This window comes from Somniosus microcephalus, chromosome 11 (genome assembly GCF_052327205.1).
Source record: "Somniosus microcephalus isolate GS21.2 chromosome 11, FLI_Smic_1.0, whole genome shotgun sequence".
Lineage (NCBI taxonomy): Eukaryota > Metazoa > Chordata > Chondrichthyes > Squaliformes > Somniosidae > Somniosus > Somniosus microcephalus.
In genome coordinates, this window is record NC_140997.1 from 65,965,383 (window position 1) to 65,981,903 (window position 16,521).

The window sequence follows — 16,521 nt, forward strand, 5'->3', positions numbered from 1 at the left end:
TTCAATAGGCACCAGCTGAGGTTCTGGTATCTTGCACAACTAGCTATTCTTCACAGATTTTCTCATAATTCCCATTTCACATTGAGGGAAGGGGCCACAATACAGGTGAACCAGATCTCACCTTCAGACACTATCCACACACAGGCTTCAACACTCACTCAAATTAAGTATTGTTTATTGAGGGTGTGAATACAGGAAAAGCTGACTGCTTTACATGTTTTAATATTGAAGTGCCCTCTCTCTCGTGCACCGAGTGCGCGCACACACAATAAACGCCACAGCGTACTTGTATAAACAATTTTGTTCCTTTTACGGTAGCCATAAAATGGAAGGAATGCCGAGGGGAGTATTTTCTGTACCAAGTATTCCTTCAATGTTTATCTTAAAAAAAAACATATTTGCTACCAAAGAAAGCTTTCAAATTGGCTGTTTAGAGAAAAGTCACTGATTCTCTTCAGATCTGTTCCAGTGAAGTCACCAGCAGGGAGGAGTGACCTTTGTCTCATTGTGCCTTCATTTATATTAATGAAATCTAGAATTTCATGTGTGTCTGGAAGCCAGTCCAGGAAGTTCCCTTTCAACTATATATGCAGCAGCACCCAGCATTTGGTACTTTTCTATGCCTCCAGAGGTCCCACCATCACATATACAAGTCTGCAGCCAATTCAATTCAATTCATGTGACATTAAGAAATGGCCGAGTACACTGGACACAGCAAAGGCTACAGGCCCCGACAACATCCCAGCTGTAGTGGTGAAGACCCGTGTTCCAGAACCAACCACACCCCTAGCTAAGCTGTTCCAATATAGATACAATGCTGGCATATATCTGAATGTGCAAAATTGTCCAGGTAACTCCACAAAAAGCAGGACAAATCAACCTGGCCAAATATCACCCCATTCAAGCCTACTCCCAATCATCAGCCAAGTGATGAAAGGAGTCAACAGTGCCATCAAGTGGCACTTACCAATAATCTGTACACCAATGCTCAGTTTGTGTCCTACCAGGGCCATTTGGCTCCAGACCTCGTTACAGCCTTGGTCCAACATGGACAAAAGAGCGGAATTAAAGAGGTGAAGTGAGATAGGCTGCCATCATGGCAGCAGTAGACAGAGTGCGGCACCAAGGAGACCTAGTAAAACTGAAGTTAATGCGGATTAGGGGGGAAACTCTCCAGCGGCTGGAGTCATACTTGGCACAAAGGAAGATGGTGGTGGTTGTTGGAGGCCAATCATCCGAGCTCCAGGACGCCGGCTGCAGGAGTTTCAAGATGCAATGCAGCAACTCGCCAAGGCTTCATCGACAGCATTTCCCAAACCCGCAACCTCTACCACCTAGAAGGACAAAGGCAGCAGGTGCATTGGAACACCAGTACCTCCACGTTCCCCTCCAAGTCACACCCCATCCTGACTTGGAAATATATCGCCGTTCCTTCATTGTCACCGGGCTACAATCCAGCATTGTGGGTGCACCTTCACCACACAGACTGCAACAGTTCAAGTTGGCGGTCCACCACCGCCTCCTCAAGGAGAACTAGGGATGGACAATAAATGCTTACCAGCGACACCCACATCCAGAGAATGAATATGTATTAAAAAATGTTCCAACAATGATATAAATGGATGGAGTTGTTCTGGGAGGCTGGCAGCTTTTCCCATTAGTGATGTTGGCAGAGTGGCTCTCAAGGCAGGAGAGACAAGAAAGACAATTTAAAATGGCAGGTGTCTACCAGGCAGCAAATCTTAAGTTTTTTTAAATTCAAAAATATATTGAGTCTTTTCCATATGGACAGTGGAGATGTACTTTGAACAGAAAAAAACATTCTTGTCCAAATATCTTAATTATGCATTACAAGTATCTTGCCAGACAATACATTCTATATCTTGTGCACAATAAATATTACTGCATAAAGTTTCTAACCTGATATAGTTAAAGTCAGCCTTCAGGTGGATGGATGATCCATTAGTACTTTTCTTCAAAGCTAAGATACCATTCTGCCATTCTTCCACAGCTGGCCAGTCAGATAATGAAATGTAACATTCACAAGCTTTATTTGCCAAATAATTCACAACTTCGGGGGAAGTATCACTTTGTTTAGTAAGAACAGTCTTCTTGCCTTCAGCTGTACAAAACAAAAAGTTCCATTAGTGATTCTGCAACAAAGTTGCAGTCAACTTTTCTAAGACAGGGAAGTCAGATGGCTCACCTTGTGTCTCTATTTCTTAGCCTAAAACAACCTGTATATACCACCAAGGATGTAGGGGAGAAATAACCTTCCATACCCACAGATTAAATTGTATTTACCAAGGGAGAAAGAAAGCGAAGTGATTTAGTTGACTCCGTACTCATGTCCAAACAGTCGGAGACAGCAATAAACAAAATTTAATAGAATGTTCTATTGCCACTTTCAGTTGAGTTCAGATCCCAGATACAGGAAACTTTGGTTTATCCGGAGGTTGTATGTCTGGAAACCTCGATCTACCGGCAGAAATCAGGAGCCATTTTATTAGGTGTTTTTTTTCTTCTCGTGGCTTTGTTTTCAACAGTCGGGCTCTGGAAAGTCTCTCTGAAGCTGTTGCTAAGCTACAGAGACGCTTCCAAGGTACGGGCCGACTGTTTACAAGCTGTTGCTAAGCAACAGTGTTTGTTGTCAGATACGGAGATGAAAACCTCCGTATGCTTCAACATTAACTTTGTATGTCCGGCAGTTTTGATAGATCGGCAACAGCTTGGTCCCGTCGGTGCCGGATATAACAAAGTTTCCTGTATCATGCTGAAGCTGTACAGGGCTCTAGGTCAGGGCTGCAGAGACCCAATCTGTGCGACACAAAGAGGCCATCAAAGTCATAAAGGCAGTGCAGAGTAAAGCAACAAAGCTGAACCTTGAAGTTAAAGGAATGAGCTAGGACAATCTTGGTCTATTTAGAAATGAGGGGATCAAGAACGCAGGGAGTGGCAGATTAGAAAGTTATCTGGTCTTGCTAACAGATTTCCTCTTGCACATAAACTGAATCACATTTTCTGATCACATAGTAAAACTTAGGTTCTATTGATGAAAAAACGAGAACAGTCTTTCCATATGGAGAACAAATACTGGAGTCTAGAATGCCACAGTGGAAATGGGTGAAGCTCTGGAAAGCATGTGGAGGAGAGAGGGGAGGACTGACAATACCAGGATGTACTTGCTACATATATCCCACAGGATGGAAGTCACACAGCTATGGCCCAACAAAAACACCAAAGGAATGTTGCTATCAATTCTGTTCTCAGGTCACCTAGGCTTATAAAAAAAATTAAGAAATTTCTATAGGGCCTTTTCACAGCCTTAGAATGTCCCAAAGCACTTTACAGTACATCAAATGAAGTATTTTTGAAGTGCCGTCACTGTTGTGATGTGGAAAAAAGAATTGTGCGTTTCCATGGGCCAAATATTACAAATCACCTCTGCTATTGTTCATTTATGTTATATGATAATCCACAACTGAGAGGTTGGGCAATCTGCCCAAAGCTTATGCCACTCAAGCTAGTCACAAGAGGATGAATAAGATTGCATCAACTCCTCCATTAATTATTTCTCTTTTAAAGAAAGGACAATACAATTGTATTATCCACACATTGGGCTCGAATTTCACAGGGCCGTGGAGGCAGGAGGTGCGTTAAAATTGCAAAAAGTGGCAGCAGGCCCAACCCCACCTCCAAGCAATTTTCAAGAAATTGTGTTTACTGCTCCCGTCTCCATCCCGCCTCCAAGAGGCGGGATAGGCCCTTAAGGCCCTTAACAAGCACTAAATTGCCTCTATTATCCCATTTTGAAAGGCCTTTGTGATTTTAACCCTTTCCCGACGTGAAGCACACCTGCTCTGAAGCACGACGGTGAAACCTGGCAGGAGCACAATTGGATTGTTGACGATCAGCTGCAGCTCCACCATAAAATAGGAGATTTGATCAGCCATCATTTGCAGGTGGCAGGACTTTGTAGTCTCAGGTCTGGGGGAAATTTTAGAAGGCATAACCACAGCTGTGGAAGTTTGGAGCCTGACACCCATCTCCAGTGTGACCTCCTGGGAAACCCCTCTCGTCACCTTGACTGAGCGCTTCCTCAACTGAGGCATATACCAGAAGCATGGGAGCCATTTATTTCCTTCCCTTCTGGACATCAGATGAGGACGAAGACCAGCCACGGCACCAGCAGAACTAGGAACAGCAGCAGCACCAACAGGAGCGCCAGGGTCTCCAGAATTGTCGTGGCTTGCAGATTCCTGAGGGGGGGGGGGGGGGGGGAAAAGGGGCACTTCCTTGATGTCTGCCACCAACTTCCCTCTCATGGGTCAGGTCCCCCTCAACGCTTGCAAGTGGCTTGAGAGCACCTTGCTGCACATCAGGGGGGCCATGGGGACCCGTATCTGCACTGGCAGTCCTACTCAGAAGGACTTCCATGAAGGTCTGGTTTCTCTGTTCAATAGATGACCATCGCTCCTCCAGAGATATCATTCTATTCAGAACACTCACCATGTTTTCTGCACTCTGGCGACTTATCACCTCCATGGAGGTTGCCATCCTTTCCATGGTGATGCGTTCATGCGCCAATAACTCCACAAAGGCTCTGCTCATGTTCGCAATGGACTCCTCCATTTGCTCCACACTCGCAGCGACCCTGGAGACAAAACCTGCCAGAGACTCCTGCATCTGTTCCTGGAGTTCCAGCACCGCTGATCTTGTGGATGGACCCAGAGGCAGAGGGTCGACATGCAGCTGAGCCGAGCTGGCAGAGTCCTGCGCCCTCAGACAAGGACTCTCCATTGCTCTCCCTGTCTCCACCATCTGCTGATGCTCACTTGTGAGCTGTGATACACCAGGTGACAACTCTACTCTATCTCGCAAAGGTCCCACCGAGGTGTGAGTGTCTGCGCTGGTGCTGGGTGCGCTGAATTCTGCAGACGCTGCACCCTCAGAGGTTGCAGCTTCCTCTGAGGAGTCTGGATGCTCAGGCTGTTCCTCCTGGCTAGTGGGGATGGGGGCTGTCGATGGTCCTGTGGGGGAGTAAAGGAAAGAGTCAGAGATGTGACGCCAAGGTTACATGCACATTGCATATTGCAGATGAGCATAAGTCCATCTGTTAGAGCTTCAGAATCATTATCAGCGACTCATGCAATGTCAATGAGATGGAAAACTATTCTGTCACCAGCTTGCTGTGATGCACCAGTCTGTCCGTCCCCCACTTGCGCATCGTCCTCCACTCCCACAATCTCCAGGACTGCCTCCACCCCGGGGGTGAGCTGGGCTACTGAGGGTGGCCCTCCTCCTGTCCTCGCTCTTTCCCTCTTATTGTGAGCTCTCTTTTCCTGCAATGAGGGAGACAAGTGGCGTTTGAGTGAGAATGAAGGAGTGAGTGTAGAGAATCCATAGCATAGCTGCTTAGGAGACAAAGATGGAGTGAGGTGGCAAGACCAAGGGCCCTCCCTGTGTTTTGTAAGTTGTTTTCATAGCATCATAGTGATAGGGAGTGTGAGGGCTGCATAGTCGAATTGTTAGGTGAATGTGACCATAGAGAGAGGGAATGGGTAAGGGTGCATGGACGGCAGTGTCAAGTGGGATGTGGAGGAAGAGATAGCTAAAGCCGAGTGCTGGTGAGGAGAGGCAATGGGGATCAGATTGAAGGTGATGGGAAAGTCATACTCACTTTTCTAGTGCGGTCATGAAATTTTTTCCTGCACTGAAGCCAGGTTCTGCGGGTTACTGACAAAGAGTTGACCTCCTCTGCCACCTGGATCCATACAGCCTTGGTCTGCTGGGGAGGCTTCTTCCTCCCTGAAGGGAAGAGCACCTCCTTATTGGCTCTCGCTCCCTCCACTAAAGCTTGCAGGGCGACATCATCAAACCTGGGAGCAGACCTAGGTCTCTCGCTGGTCATTCTGCCTCCAGATCCCTCTAACATGAAAGGCCAAAAGGTTGGCAGTCTGCAGAAGCAGCAAGGCTTGTTGCAGACCCTAAATGCAGCATCAATGATGACATCATCGAAGGCGAGTTTCAGACTGGAAAAACTCATTGGGCCATGGGTTCCCACACGCTGGAACTCAATTGCCCACTTAAGTTAAAATCGCATCATTCTCCCACATCGATTTAGAATTGGGTGGCTAACGAAAAGCGGATTACACGACCCCAGCCCGCCTCAGTGACAAAATCCAGCCCATTGTGTCTATCAGCTCATACTCACCATTCCCTGTATGTTTAGGGCTGGCAAGGTTACTTCCACTACTGGTGTTAGATACTTTGAGAAGGGATTTATCAAGGCCTTTAATGTAGCAGTCTACTCCAGTCATGGCACAGAGCTGTTCCTGATAGTCATTTGCTGCCTTTTCAAATCTGAAGAAAACAGAATGCAGAACCATGAATAAAACTGCACTCTTAAGTTATTTCAAGTATACTGTAGTATAATGCAGATAATGACGCACAGAATTTTATCCCTAGCAAAGCAACTAATATAACCAGGAAAATCAAAAAGAAAGCCGGAACCCATATGACCTTCCTTTACCGTATCAAGTAACCATCTTTAATTCTTTCAAACAAAGGAGGCGTCTCAGCATGAGGCAATGAGACCAGTTTCATCACTCCTTCATAGTCAAAGGGAGTCAAAATGCAGCCCCAAAAAATCCAAGTTCTCTATAACAGATAGAACACTGAAGGAAAAATACCTCCCCATATTCTACGATTCTAAAAAGCAATATTGCAAGATTGTTAAAAAAAGTGTGAAATGTTCCAAATACCTGAAAAATAAATATTAAGTAAAATATGTCACAAATTTGACTATGGCCACAAAGATTTAGGTCTCAAAACCACTCAGAAAAAGATTCCCAGACCACAATCGCGGGTCTGTAGGGTAGGAAAAAGTAACTTCTACGCTCCCCCAACAATCCCACCTCGGAGCTGAAACTGGGAGGATAGCCTACTCAAAAGATATACAGATTAGACTCAGTGAACCAAATGATGCTATTCCATGATAGCAATGTGAAAAATCAGAATTGTGTGCAGGTTTGGAACTGGGATTATGGGTTTGAAAAGTGATTGAGTTTAAATGATAGTGATCTCCCCAGATACGCAACAAAGCCAGAAGTAGCTACCAGCTGCTCAAACTGAGGACAAGTGGTGGGAGAAATGGTTACTGCGGCTAAATGCACAAGTCAAAAATAATATTCAGCAAAATATATTGTTGGGAACCAAAAAATAGTAAACTACTTTTGTTAATGACAATGGTCCTTTCCAAGGGTTTCACGCCTAGGAACAGCACTAAATGTAATACCACCAGACATTAGGAGAATAAATAAACAAACACAAGTCTAATGCTATAGCAAAGCAAGCTCTTCTGGGCTATGCTTTAATTGCACTACCTATCTCATACTCATGAACTATGGCGTATAGAAAAAGTATAGTGTTAATTTCTTCAATCTTGCTTGGACAATAATCATAGAAACTTACAGCACCACAGGAGGCTGCCATTCAGCCCGCCATGCCTGTGCTTGCTCTGTGAAAGAGCAGTCGCACTTTGTCCCTCACCCTCAAGTACCTGTCCAACTCCCTTTTAAAATTATTTCTGGAATCAGCTTCCACCACCTCTTCAGGTAGAGCGTTCCAGATCCCAACAACTCAGTGAAAAAAAATTCTCCTCATCTTTTGCCAATTACTTTAAATCTATGACCTCTGTTTATTGACCCACTCTATCTACTCGATCAAAACCCATCATCTTGAAAACCTCTACTAGGTCACCTCTTAACCTCTGTTCCAAGGAGAACAGCCCTAACTTTTCCAACCTCTCCTTATAACTGAAGTCCCTCATCCCTGGTCACATTCTGGTAAACTTCCTCTGTACCCTTTCGAAGGCCTTTACATCTTCCCTGAAGTGTGGTGCCCAGAATTGTCCACAATACTCCAGCTGAGGCCTAACCAGTGATTTATAAAGTTCTAGCATGATCTCTTTGCTTTTGTATTCTATGCCTCTATTTATAAACCCACGTGCTTTTTTAAGCACCTTATCAACTTGCCCGGCCACCTTTAAGGATTTGTGTATATGGGCACCAAGGTGTCTCTGCTCATTTACACTCTGCAAAATCGCCAGAGTGCGAGTCATCAAAGAGTGCTGTGAGTTTGGGTAAGTGTGAGAGTTCTTTAATTGTTATTTCTCTTTAAATCATTCTTGATAAGATTACTTAAGCAGTTTAAGTAAAGGGGAAAAGTTAAATATTTGGGATTCTGTTGATTTAAGAAGAGTAAAACAAGGTTACACTGCAGTAGGAGTAAATTGGCACAGCAGGCAGTGGAAACCAGTTTTCTAACCAATCAGCAGGGGTGACTCATTTGGCTGTAAACAAACAAACAGTATAAAAAGACCAGTCCTAGTGCGAGCAAGCACTGAGTGCGAGTCATCAAAGAGTGCTGAGAGTTTGGGTAAGTGGGGTGTTAGGTGCTCTTTTCAAACTTTAACTCTGTGGGTTGTAGTTAATAAGGCCTTTCTGGTGCAGAGTGACTGTTGGTAAACCATTTAACTGGTGTAACTAGAGGGATTGATTTAATTTAAATCCACTTAATTAAAAGGGGATACTAGCATCTAAAATCGGGCAGAGGGTGTCCATAACTAACAATAAAAAATTTAATTAATTACATAGAATGGAGCAGGTGATGTGTTACTGTTGCGAGATGTGGGAGCCGGTGAACCCCATTGAGGCTCAGTGATTACGTCTGTGACAAGTGTCTGCTGCTACAGGAACTCCAGCTCCGTGTTGATGAGCTGGAGTCTGAGCTTCAGACACTGCGACACATCAGGGAGGGGGAGAAGTACCTGGACTCTGCGACACATCAGGGAGGGGGAGAAGTACCTGGACTCTATCAGGAGGTGGTCACACCTAAGTTAATTAATTCAGATGTAGCCCATGGTCAGGGACAGGACGGTGTGACTACGAGTGAGGCAGGTACGGAGATCCAGGAGGTAGAGCTGGAGGAGCCGCAGCCCTTGCTCTTGTCCAACAGGTTCGAGGTTCTTACTCCCTGTGGGGACAGGAGCAGGGACTGCAGGGAGGATGAGCAACCTGGCCACAGCACCGTGGAACGGGGGGCCATTCAAGAAGGGGGAGTAAATAGAAATGTTGTAGTGGTAGGGGATAGTATTACCAGGGGTTAGATAGAGTTCTCTGCAGCCGAGAGCGAGAGTCCCGAAGGCTGTGTTGCCTACCCGGTGCCAGGGTTAAGGACATCTCCTCTGGGCTGGAAAGAAACTTGCAGTGGGAGGGGGTGGATCCAGTTGTCGTGGTCCATGTTGGTATAAACGATGTAGATAGGACTAGGAAGCCGGTTCTGTTAAAGGAGTATGAGCAGCTAGGGGTCAAATTAAAAAACAGAACCTCAAGGGTAATAATCTCTGGATTATTACCTGAGCCACAAGCGAATTTGGCTAGGACAAATAAAATTAGAGAGTTGAATGCATGGCTCAAAGACTGGTGTGGGAGAAATGGATTTTGCTTCCTGGGACACTGGCACCAGTACTGGGGCAGGAGGGAGCTGTTCCGTTGGGACGGGCTTCACTTGGCCAGTGCTGGGACTAGAGCCCTGGCGGATCATATAACTAGGGCTGTAGAGAGGGCTTTAAACTAACTAGTGGGGGGGAGGTTCCTAGAGAGCAAATAATAAAAATGACAACAGAGAAGGTCATAGACTTAGGTAGCAGTGGGGAAATTAAAAACCAGAGCATGTCAGGAAGGGGCAGAAGGTATGGAGTAAAAGGTAAAGTAATAAAAAGGGCAAAAGCAGGAACTAAGTGTCACAAAACATCTTTGAAAGTTCTCTATCTGAATGCACGTAGCATTCGTAACAAAATAGACGAGTTAATGGCACAAATAACTACATATGGGTATGATCTTGTGGCCATTACAGAAACATGGCTGCAGGGTGACAATGCCTGGGAATTAAACATACCAGGTTATTTAACGATCAGGAAGGACAGGCAGGAAGGAAGGGGAGGTGGGGTGGCTATGTTAATAAAGGAAGGAATCACTAATACAGAGAAATGATATTGGGTCAAAAGATCAGGATAATGAAACAGTTTGGGTGGAGGCAAGGAATAATAAGGGGGAAAAAACACTAGTGGGCGTAGTCTATAGGCCTCCGAACAGTTGCAACTCTGTTGGACGGAGTATCAATCAGGAAATAGTTGAGGCTTGTAATAAGGGAACATTTATAATTATGGGGGATTTTAACTATCATATTAATTGGACAAATCAAATTGGGCAGGGCTGCCTTGAGGATGAGTTCATTGAGTGTATTAGGGTTGGGTTTCTTGAGCAGTATGTAACTGAACCGACCAGGGGGCAAGCAACCTTAGATCTGGTCCTGTGTAACGAGACAGGATTAATTAAAAATGTCCTAGTAAAGGATCCCCTTGGAATGAGTGACCATAACATGGTTGAATTCCATATTCAATTAGAGGGTGAGAAGGTTGGATCTCAAACAAGCGTGCTAAGCTTGAATAAAGAAGACTATGAAGGTATGAGAGCAGAATTGAGTAGAGTGGATTGGGAAAATAGATTAAAGGGTAAGACGATACATGATCAGTGGTGTACATTTAAGGAGTTATTTTACAACTTCCAAAAAATATATATTCCACTGAGAAGAAAAGGGTGTAAAAGAAAAGACAGCATCCGTGGCTAAGTAAAGAAATTAAGGAAGTATTCGACTAAAAACAAGGGCATATAAGGTAGCCAAATCTAGTGGGAGGATAGAGGATTGGGGAAACTTTAAAAGACAGCAAAAAATAACAAAAAGATTGATTAAGAAAGGGAAGATAGATTATGAAAGTAAATGAGCAAAAAATATAAAAACAGATAGTAAGAGTTTATATAGTTATATAAAAAGAAAAAGGGTGGCTAAAGTAAATGTTGGTCCCTTAGAGGATGAGACCGGGAAATTAATGGTGGGAAATATGGAGATGACAAAATATTCGTTCAGTGTTTTTGCATCAGTCTTTACAGTAGAGGACACTAAGAATATCCCAACACTGGACAAACAGGGGGCTATGGGGGGGGGGGGAGGAGCTAAACACGATCAAAATCACTAAGGAAGTGGTACTCGGTAAAATAATGGGACTCAAGGCGGATAAATCACCTGGACCTGATGGCTTACATCCTAGGGTCTTGAGGGAAGTGGCGGTAGGGATTGTGGATGCATTGGTAATAATCTTCCAAAACTCCCTGGACTCAGCAAAGGTCCCGGCAGACTGGAAAACTGCGAATGTAACACCCTTATTTGAAAAGGGCAGTAGACAGAAGGCTGGAAACTATAGACTGGTTAGCCTAACATCTGTGGTAGGTAAAATTTTGGAGTCCATTATTAAGGAGACAGTAACAGGACATCTGGATAATCATAATTTAATAGGATAAAGTCAGCATGGTTTTATGAAGGGGAAGTCATGTTTGACAAATTTGCTGGAGTTCTTTGAGGAAGTAACATATAGGGTGGATAAAGGGGAACCAGTGGACGTAGTGTATTTAGACTTCCAAAAGGCATTTGACAAGGTGCCACACAAAAGATTATTGCTTAAGATAAAAAATCACGGGAGTGGGGGTAATATTCTGGCATGGATAGAGGATTGGCTATCTAACAGAAGGCAGAGAGTTGGGATAAATGGTTCATTCTCAGACTGGCAATCAGTAACTAGTGGTGTTCCGCAGGGGTCAGTGCTGGGTCCCCAACTCTTTACAATCTATATTAACGATTTGGAGGAGGGGTCCGAGTGTAACATATCAAAGTTTGCAGATGATACTAAGATGGGAGGGAAAGTAGTGTGAGGAGGACATAAAAAACCTGCAAAGGGACATAGACAGGCTAAGTAAGTGGGCAGAGATTTGGCAGATGGAATACAATACTGGAAAGTGTGAGGTTATGCACTTTGGCAGGAAAAATCGAAGAGCAAGTTATTATCTTAATGGCAAGAAACTGGAAAGTACTGAAGTACAAAGGGATCTGGGGGTCCTGGGGCACGAAACTCAAAAGGTTAGTATGCAGGTGCAGCAAGTGATTAAGAAGGCCAATGGAATGTTGGCTTTCATTGCTAGGGGGATAGAATATAAAAATAGGGAGGTATTGCTTCAGTTGTACAAGGTATTGGTGAGACCGCACCTGGAATACTGCATACAGTTTTGGTGTCCATACTTTAGAAGACATACTTGCTCTCGAGTCAGTACAAAGAAGGTTCACTCGGTTAATCCCGGGGATGAGGGGATGGACATATGAGGAGAGGTTGAGTAGATTGGGACTCTACTCATTGGAGTTCAGAAGAATGAGAGGCGATCTTATTGAAACATATAAGATTGTGAAGGGGTTGGATCGGGTGGATGCAGGGAGGATGTTCCCGATGATGGGTGAAACTAGAACTAGGGGGCATAGTCTTAGAATAAGGGGCTGCTCTTTCAAAACTGAGATGAGGAGGAACTACTTCACTCAGAGGGTGGTAGGTCCATGGAATATGCTGCCCCAAAAAGCTGTAGAAGCTACATCATTACATAAATTTAAAACAGAAATAGAGTTTCCTAGAAGTAAAGGGAATTAAGGGTTACGGGGAGCGGGCAGGAATTTGGACATGAGTCTAGGTTCGGATCGGACATGGCCCCGTGGGTAGCGGAGCGGGCCCAGGGGCCGTGTAGCCTGATCCTGCTCCTATTTCGTGTGTCTAATTCTGTTAGATTCAGGAGATGGTTCTGTGATCGTAGATTGGCGGTTAGGATCAGATCAGCCATGATCTTACTGAATGGCGGAGCAGGCTCGAGGGGCCGATTGGCCTACTCCTGCTCCTATTTCTTATGTTCTTATGCTTCTGCCCATTTCACCATCCTGTCTGTCATTTTGAAGTCTACAACTATCCTGATCACTATCTACTACTTTGCCAAGTTTCGTATCATCTGCAAAGTTTATAATACTGCTCCCTACACCAAAGTTTAGGTCATTTATAAAAAAAATTGAAAAAAGAGTAATGAACCCAAAACTGACCCTTGGGGAATACCACTGCAAGCCACCTCCCAGTCTGAAATTCCACATCCATACCACCACTTTCCCCTTAATTCCATGGGCTTCCACCTTCTTAGCAAGCCTCCTCTGTGGCACTTTGTCAAATGCCTTTCAAAAGTCCATACATACAACATCTACTACACTACCTTGATCAACCTTCTCAGTTATCTCAAAGAACACAATCAAGTTAGTCAGACAGGATTTGCCTTTAGCAAATCCATGCTGGCTCTCCTCGATTAACCCATGCCTTTCCAAATGAAAGTTTATTTTGTCCCTGATAATGGTTTCCAATAACTTCCCCACCACTAATTTTAGGTTGACTGACCTGTAGTTTCCTGGTTTATCCCTCTCTCCTTTCTTTAATAGTGGTATAACATCAGCAACCCTCCAGTCCTCCGGCATTACTCCGGTATCCAATGAGGATTGATGAGGATTGAAAGATTGTGACCAATGCCCCTATTTGTACCATTGCTTCTTTCAGCAACCCAGGATGCATGCCATCCAGATCAGGTGACTAACCAACATTCAGTAATGCTAATCTTTTAAGTACATCTTCTCTAACCATTACTATCCGGTCCATAACCTCCCTCTCAGTGTAACCTTCACATCATCCACTTCCTTTGTGAAGACAGACGCAAAGTGCTCATTTAAATTTTAGCCATGTCCTCTGCCTCTACATGAAGATTTCCCTTTGGGTCCTTAATTGGCTCAACTTTTTCCCTAGCTAACTGCTTACACTTTATATGTTTATAAAATATATTAGGATTCAATTTAATGTCTGCTAATCTTTTTTCATAACCTCTCTGCCTCCCATATTAACTTTTTCAATTCCTTCCCATACATTCCATAATCTTCCTGGTTATTAACTGAATCTTGCTCCTAACATTTATCATAAGCCTCCTTTTTCTGTTTTATTTTAACTTTTATTTTCTCGGTCTTCCAGGACACATTAGCTTTGGATGCTCTACCTCTTCCCTTCAATGGAATATGCCTAGTTTGCACCCGAACTATCTCTTCCCTGAATGTCCTCTATTGCTCCATTAGTGCTTTACCCTGCAATCACCTTTTCCAATCTACCTGTGCTAGGTCCCTTAAGTCTCTGAAATGAGATCTTCCCCAGTTGAGCATTTTTACCTCCGATATTTTCTGGTCTCTTTCCATAATTACTCTAAACCGAATTATGTTGTGGTCACTGTTAGCTAGATGATGATCGACTGTAACACACTCCACTTGCTCTACTTCATTTCCCAGAACCAGATGCAACACTGCTTCCTTCCTTGATGGACTGGAGACATTGATCAAGAAAGTTCTCCTGTACACATCAAAAATTCCTCTCCTTCCCTACCTTTAGCACTATGTTTCTCCCCAGTCTATATTAGGGTAGTTAAAGTCTAATATTACTACTCTATTTTGGTTACACGCCTTTGAAATTTCCCAAATAATTTGCTCATCTGTATATCTACTGATGTACTCTAAATTCATCATTTTAAAAGCAAATAGTACATTCAATTTTATTTGTAGATGTAGATTCTACAGTTGACACAGCAGCAAGAGTGCATCTTCCAGCATCTGGCCTGGAGGCTATGATCATGTTAATGAAGGATGACCTAGCTATATTTTGTAAATTTAAAACATACTTTAATTTACAAACCACACAATTCATACCTTCCTTCGGCTTGCTGTGCCACAGAGTTTATCCACAAAAGACTCTTTGCAAGGACTGCGGAAGACCAGACAGCCATTCCCTGTATAGCTTCAGGACAATTCAGTTCACACAGTGCTTCAACAATCATCATAACTGTCACCTCAATTTCATTTCCCTGATAAATACAGTCAAAATGGTTATTTTAAAAAACTGTACACGACATGCCATTAGCAGCAGAAATTAATGAGAGAAAATTATCTGATATACTTAGCTTTTTGAAAATGAAGTTGAATACACTATAAAAATCAGATTTGGTTTAACTTTTTTTTGGCCAGTGAATCATTTCAGCTAATGAAAAAAGAAAGCAATTCACTCTGATGAGTATATACTCAAGTTAATTGAATCATTCAAAGAATAGATCTCAAATGGTATTAGTTATAGGCAGCCCAAGACTTGCATTTCAGTTTGATATTTAGGCTACCATGGAACTGTGCTAAACAACAGTGAATTTACTGAAGTAATGTTAGGTGACTGATGGGTCATTTCATATTTTTATCTCCTAAGGTACATTTGTAATATAATACCTAGCACCTTACAAAACCTTAAGATGCAACTTTTTCTCTGCCCAAAACCCATTATTTGCACTCAATTATTTTGTTCTTCATCCTACAAAGACTTGCAGTATTGAAGAGCCAAACACTTAACTGTGCATTCTTCCATCCCCTGCTTCAAACCTTCTTCCTTTTACTCAGCTATTTTTTTCTTCTTTCAACTGTTACTTATCAGTGGATTTCTAGTTTCTTGCTGAAGCCGTTTTCAGCACAGTGCTGCTCCTGGGAGGCTTTTCCCACCATACAGTTTCTAACTACCAACACCTTGTCGAGGTAGTTATTTGCATGGCTGACTGATTCTGCCTAGCATCGAAGCACCCAACCCCAGTGGACAGAAAAGCCCCCACCCTTTCCCTGAGCAAGACAAAAAACCTCCCTAAACAGCATTAGCCCATTTAAAATAATAAACAAAATACTGCAGATGCTGGAAATTTGAAACAATAACAAAAAATGTTAAACACTCAACCAATCTGACAATCTGTGGAGAAAAAAAAAAGCAATTCACGCCTAACTCTTCATCAGGGTTCCGATGAAGGGTTATGGCTGAAATGTTAACTTGTTACTTCTCTCCACAGACGCTATGCTTAACTTGCTGACCATCAGCCCATTCAATGGCTTAAACAGTATGAAAACAGTGGGTAGGGGAGGGGGAGGTTTCTGGCATCCCCCTCCCCTCAACCAGCTACTCACCTCACAGTTATTTGTAAACTATCTACCTGGTTTCATGTGACATGGGTAATTATGGTGCACTCTGTATATTATGGCCCAGAAATTCGGGTCTTCACGGGCGAGTACGCACGGGGTATTCACCCGTAAGCCCAATGGAAGTGCCGGTTTCCTGCATGCACTGTGCATACGCGGGAAACTGGCACTTCCGTTCCCCTGAAAGAAGGGGTTCAGAGTTCGAACGCGTGCGCAGGAGAGGCTGCTCGTGCCCATCGAACTTGTGTTTTTTTTGCAGGTTTTCCCGGGAAGGTAAGTCTCCAGAAGTTAGACATGTAAAAAGCAGTCGCAAGGCCTGCTTTTTACAAGGTAAGTGGCGAACTAATTAAAATTAAAACATTTTCCCCCACAGGTTTATTATTTTTAAATACTTTAAAGAAAGGTAAGTTTATTTTTAGCCCCGTTAGAAAATAAAATTATTTTTTCAAAAATTTAAATTGTTTAAAATAGTTATTTCATGTAATTTATAGTTTACTAGCTGAAGTGCCCGGCGGTGCC

The 16,521-nt window shown here is 43.4% G+C and overlaps 1 protein-coding gene across 3 annotated transcripts in view; it reads right to left on the reverse strand.

Annotated features, from left to right (window-relative positions):
• smg1 (SMG1 nonsense mediated mRNA decay associated PI3K related kinase) overlaps window positions 1-16,521 on the reverse strand; it is a 177,176-nt gene that overhangs the window by 95,892 nt on the left and 64,763 nt on the right. For all 3 annotated transcript variants that reach the window (XM_086000818.1, XM_086000817.1, XM_086000819.1), the window contains exons 23-25: window positions 14,710-14,864; window positions 6,215-6,363; window positions 1,921-2,122 (exon numbers count right to left, since the gene is read on the reverse strand). In XM_086000818.1, the coding sequence (XP_085856944.1) occupies window positions 1,921-2,122; window positions 6,215-6,363; window positions 14,710-14,864 (506 nt within the window). The remainder of the gene's footprint in view (window positions 1-1,920; window positions 2,123-6,214; window positions 6,364-14,709; window positions 14,865-16,521) is intronic.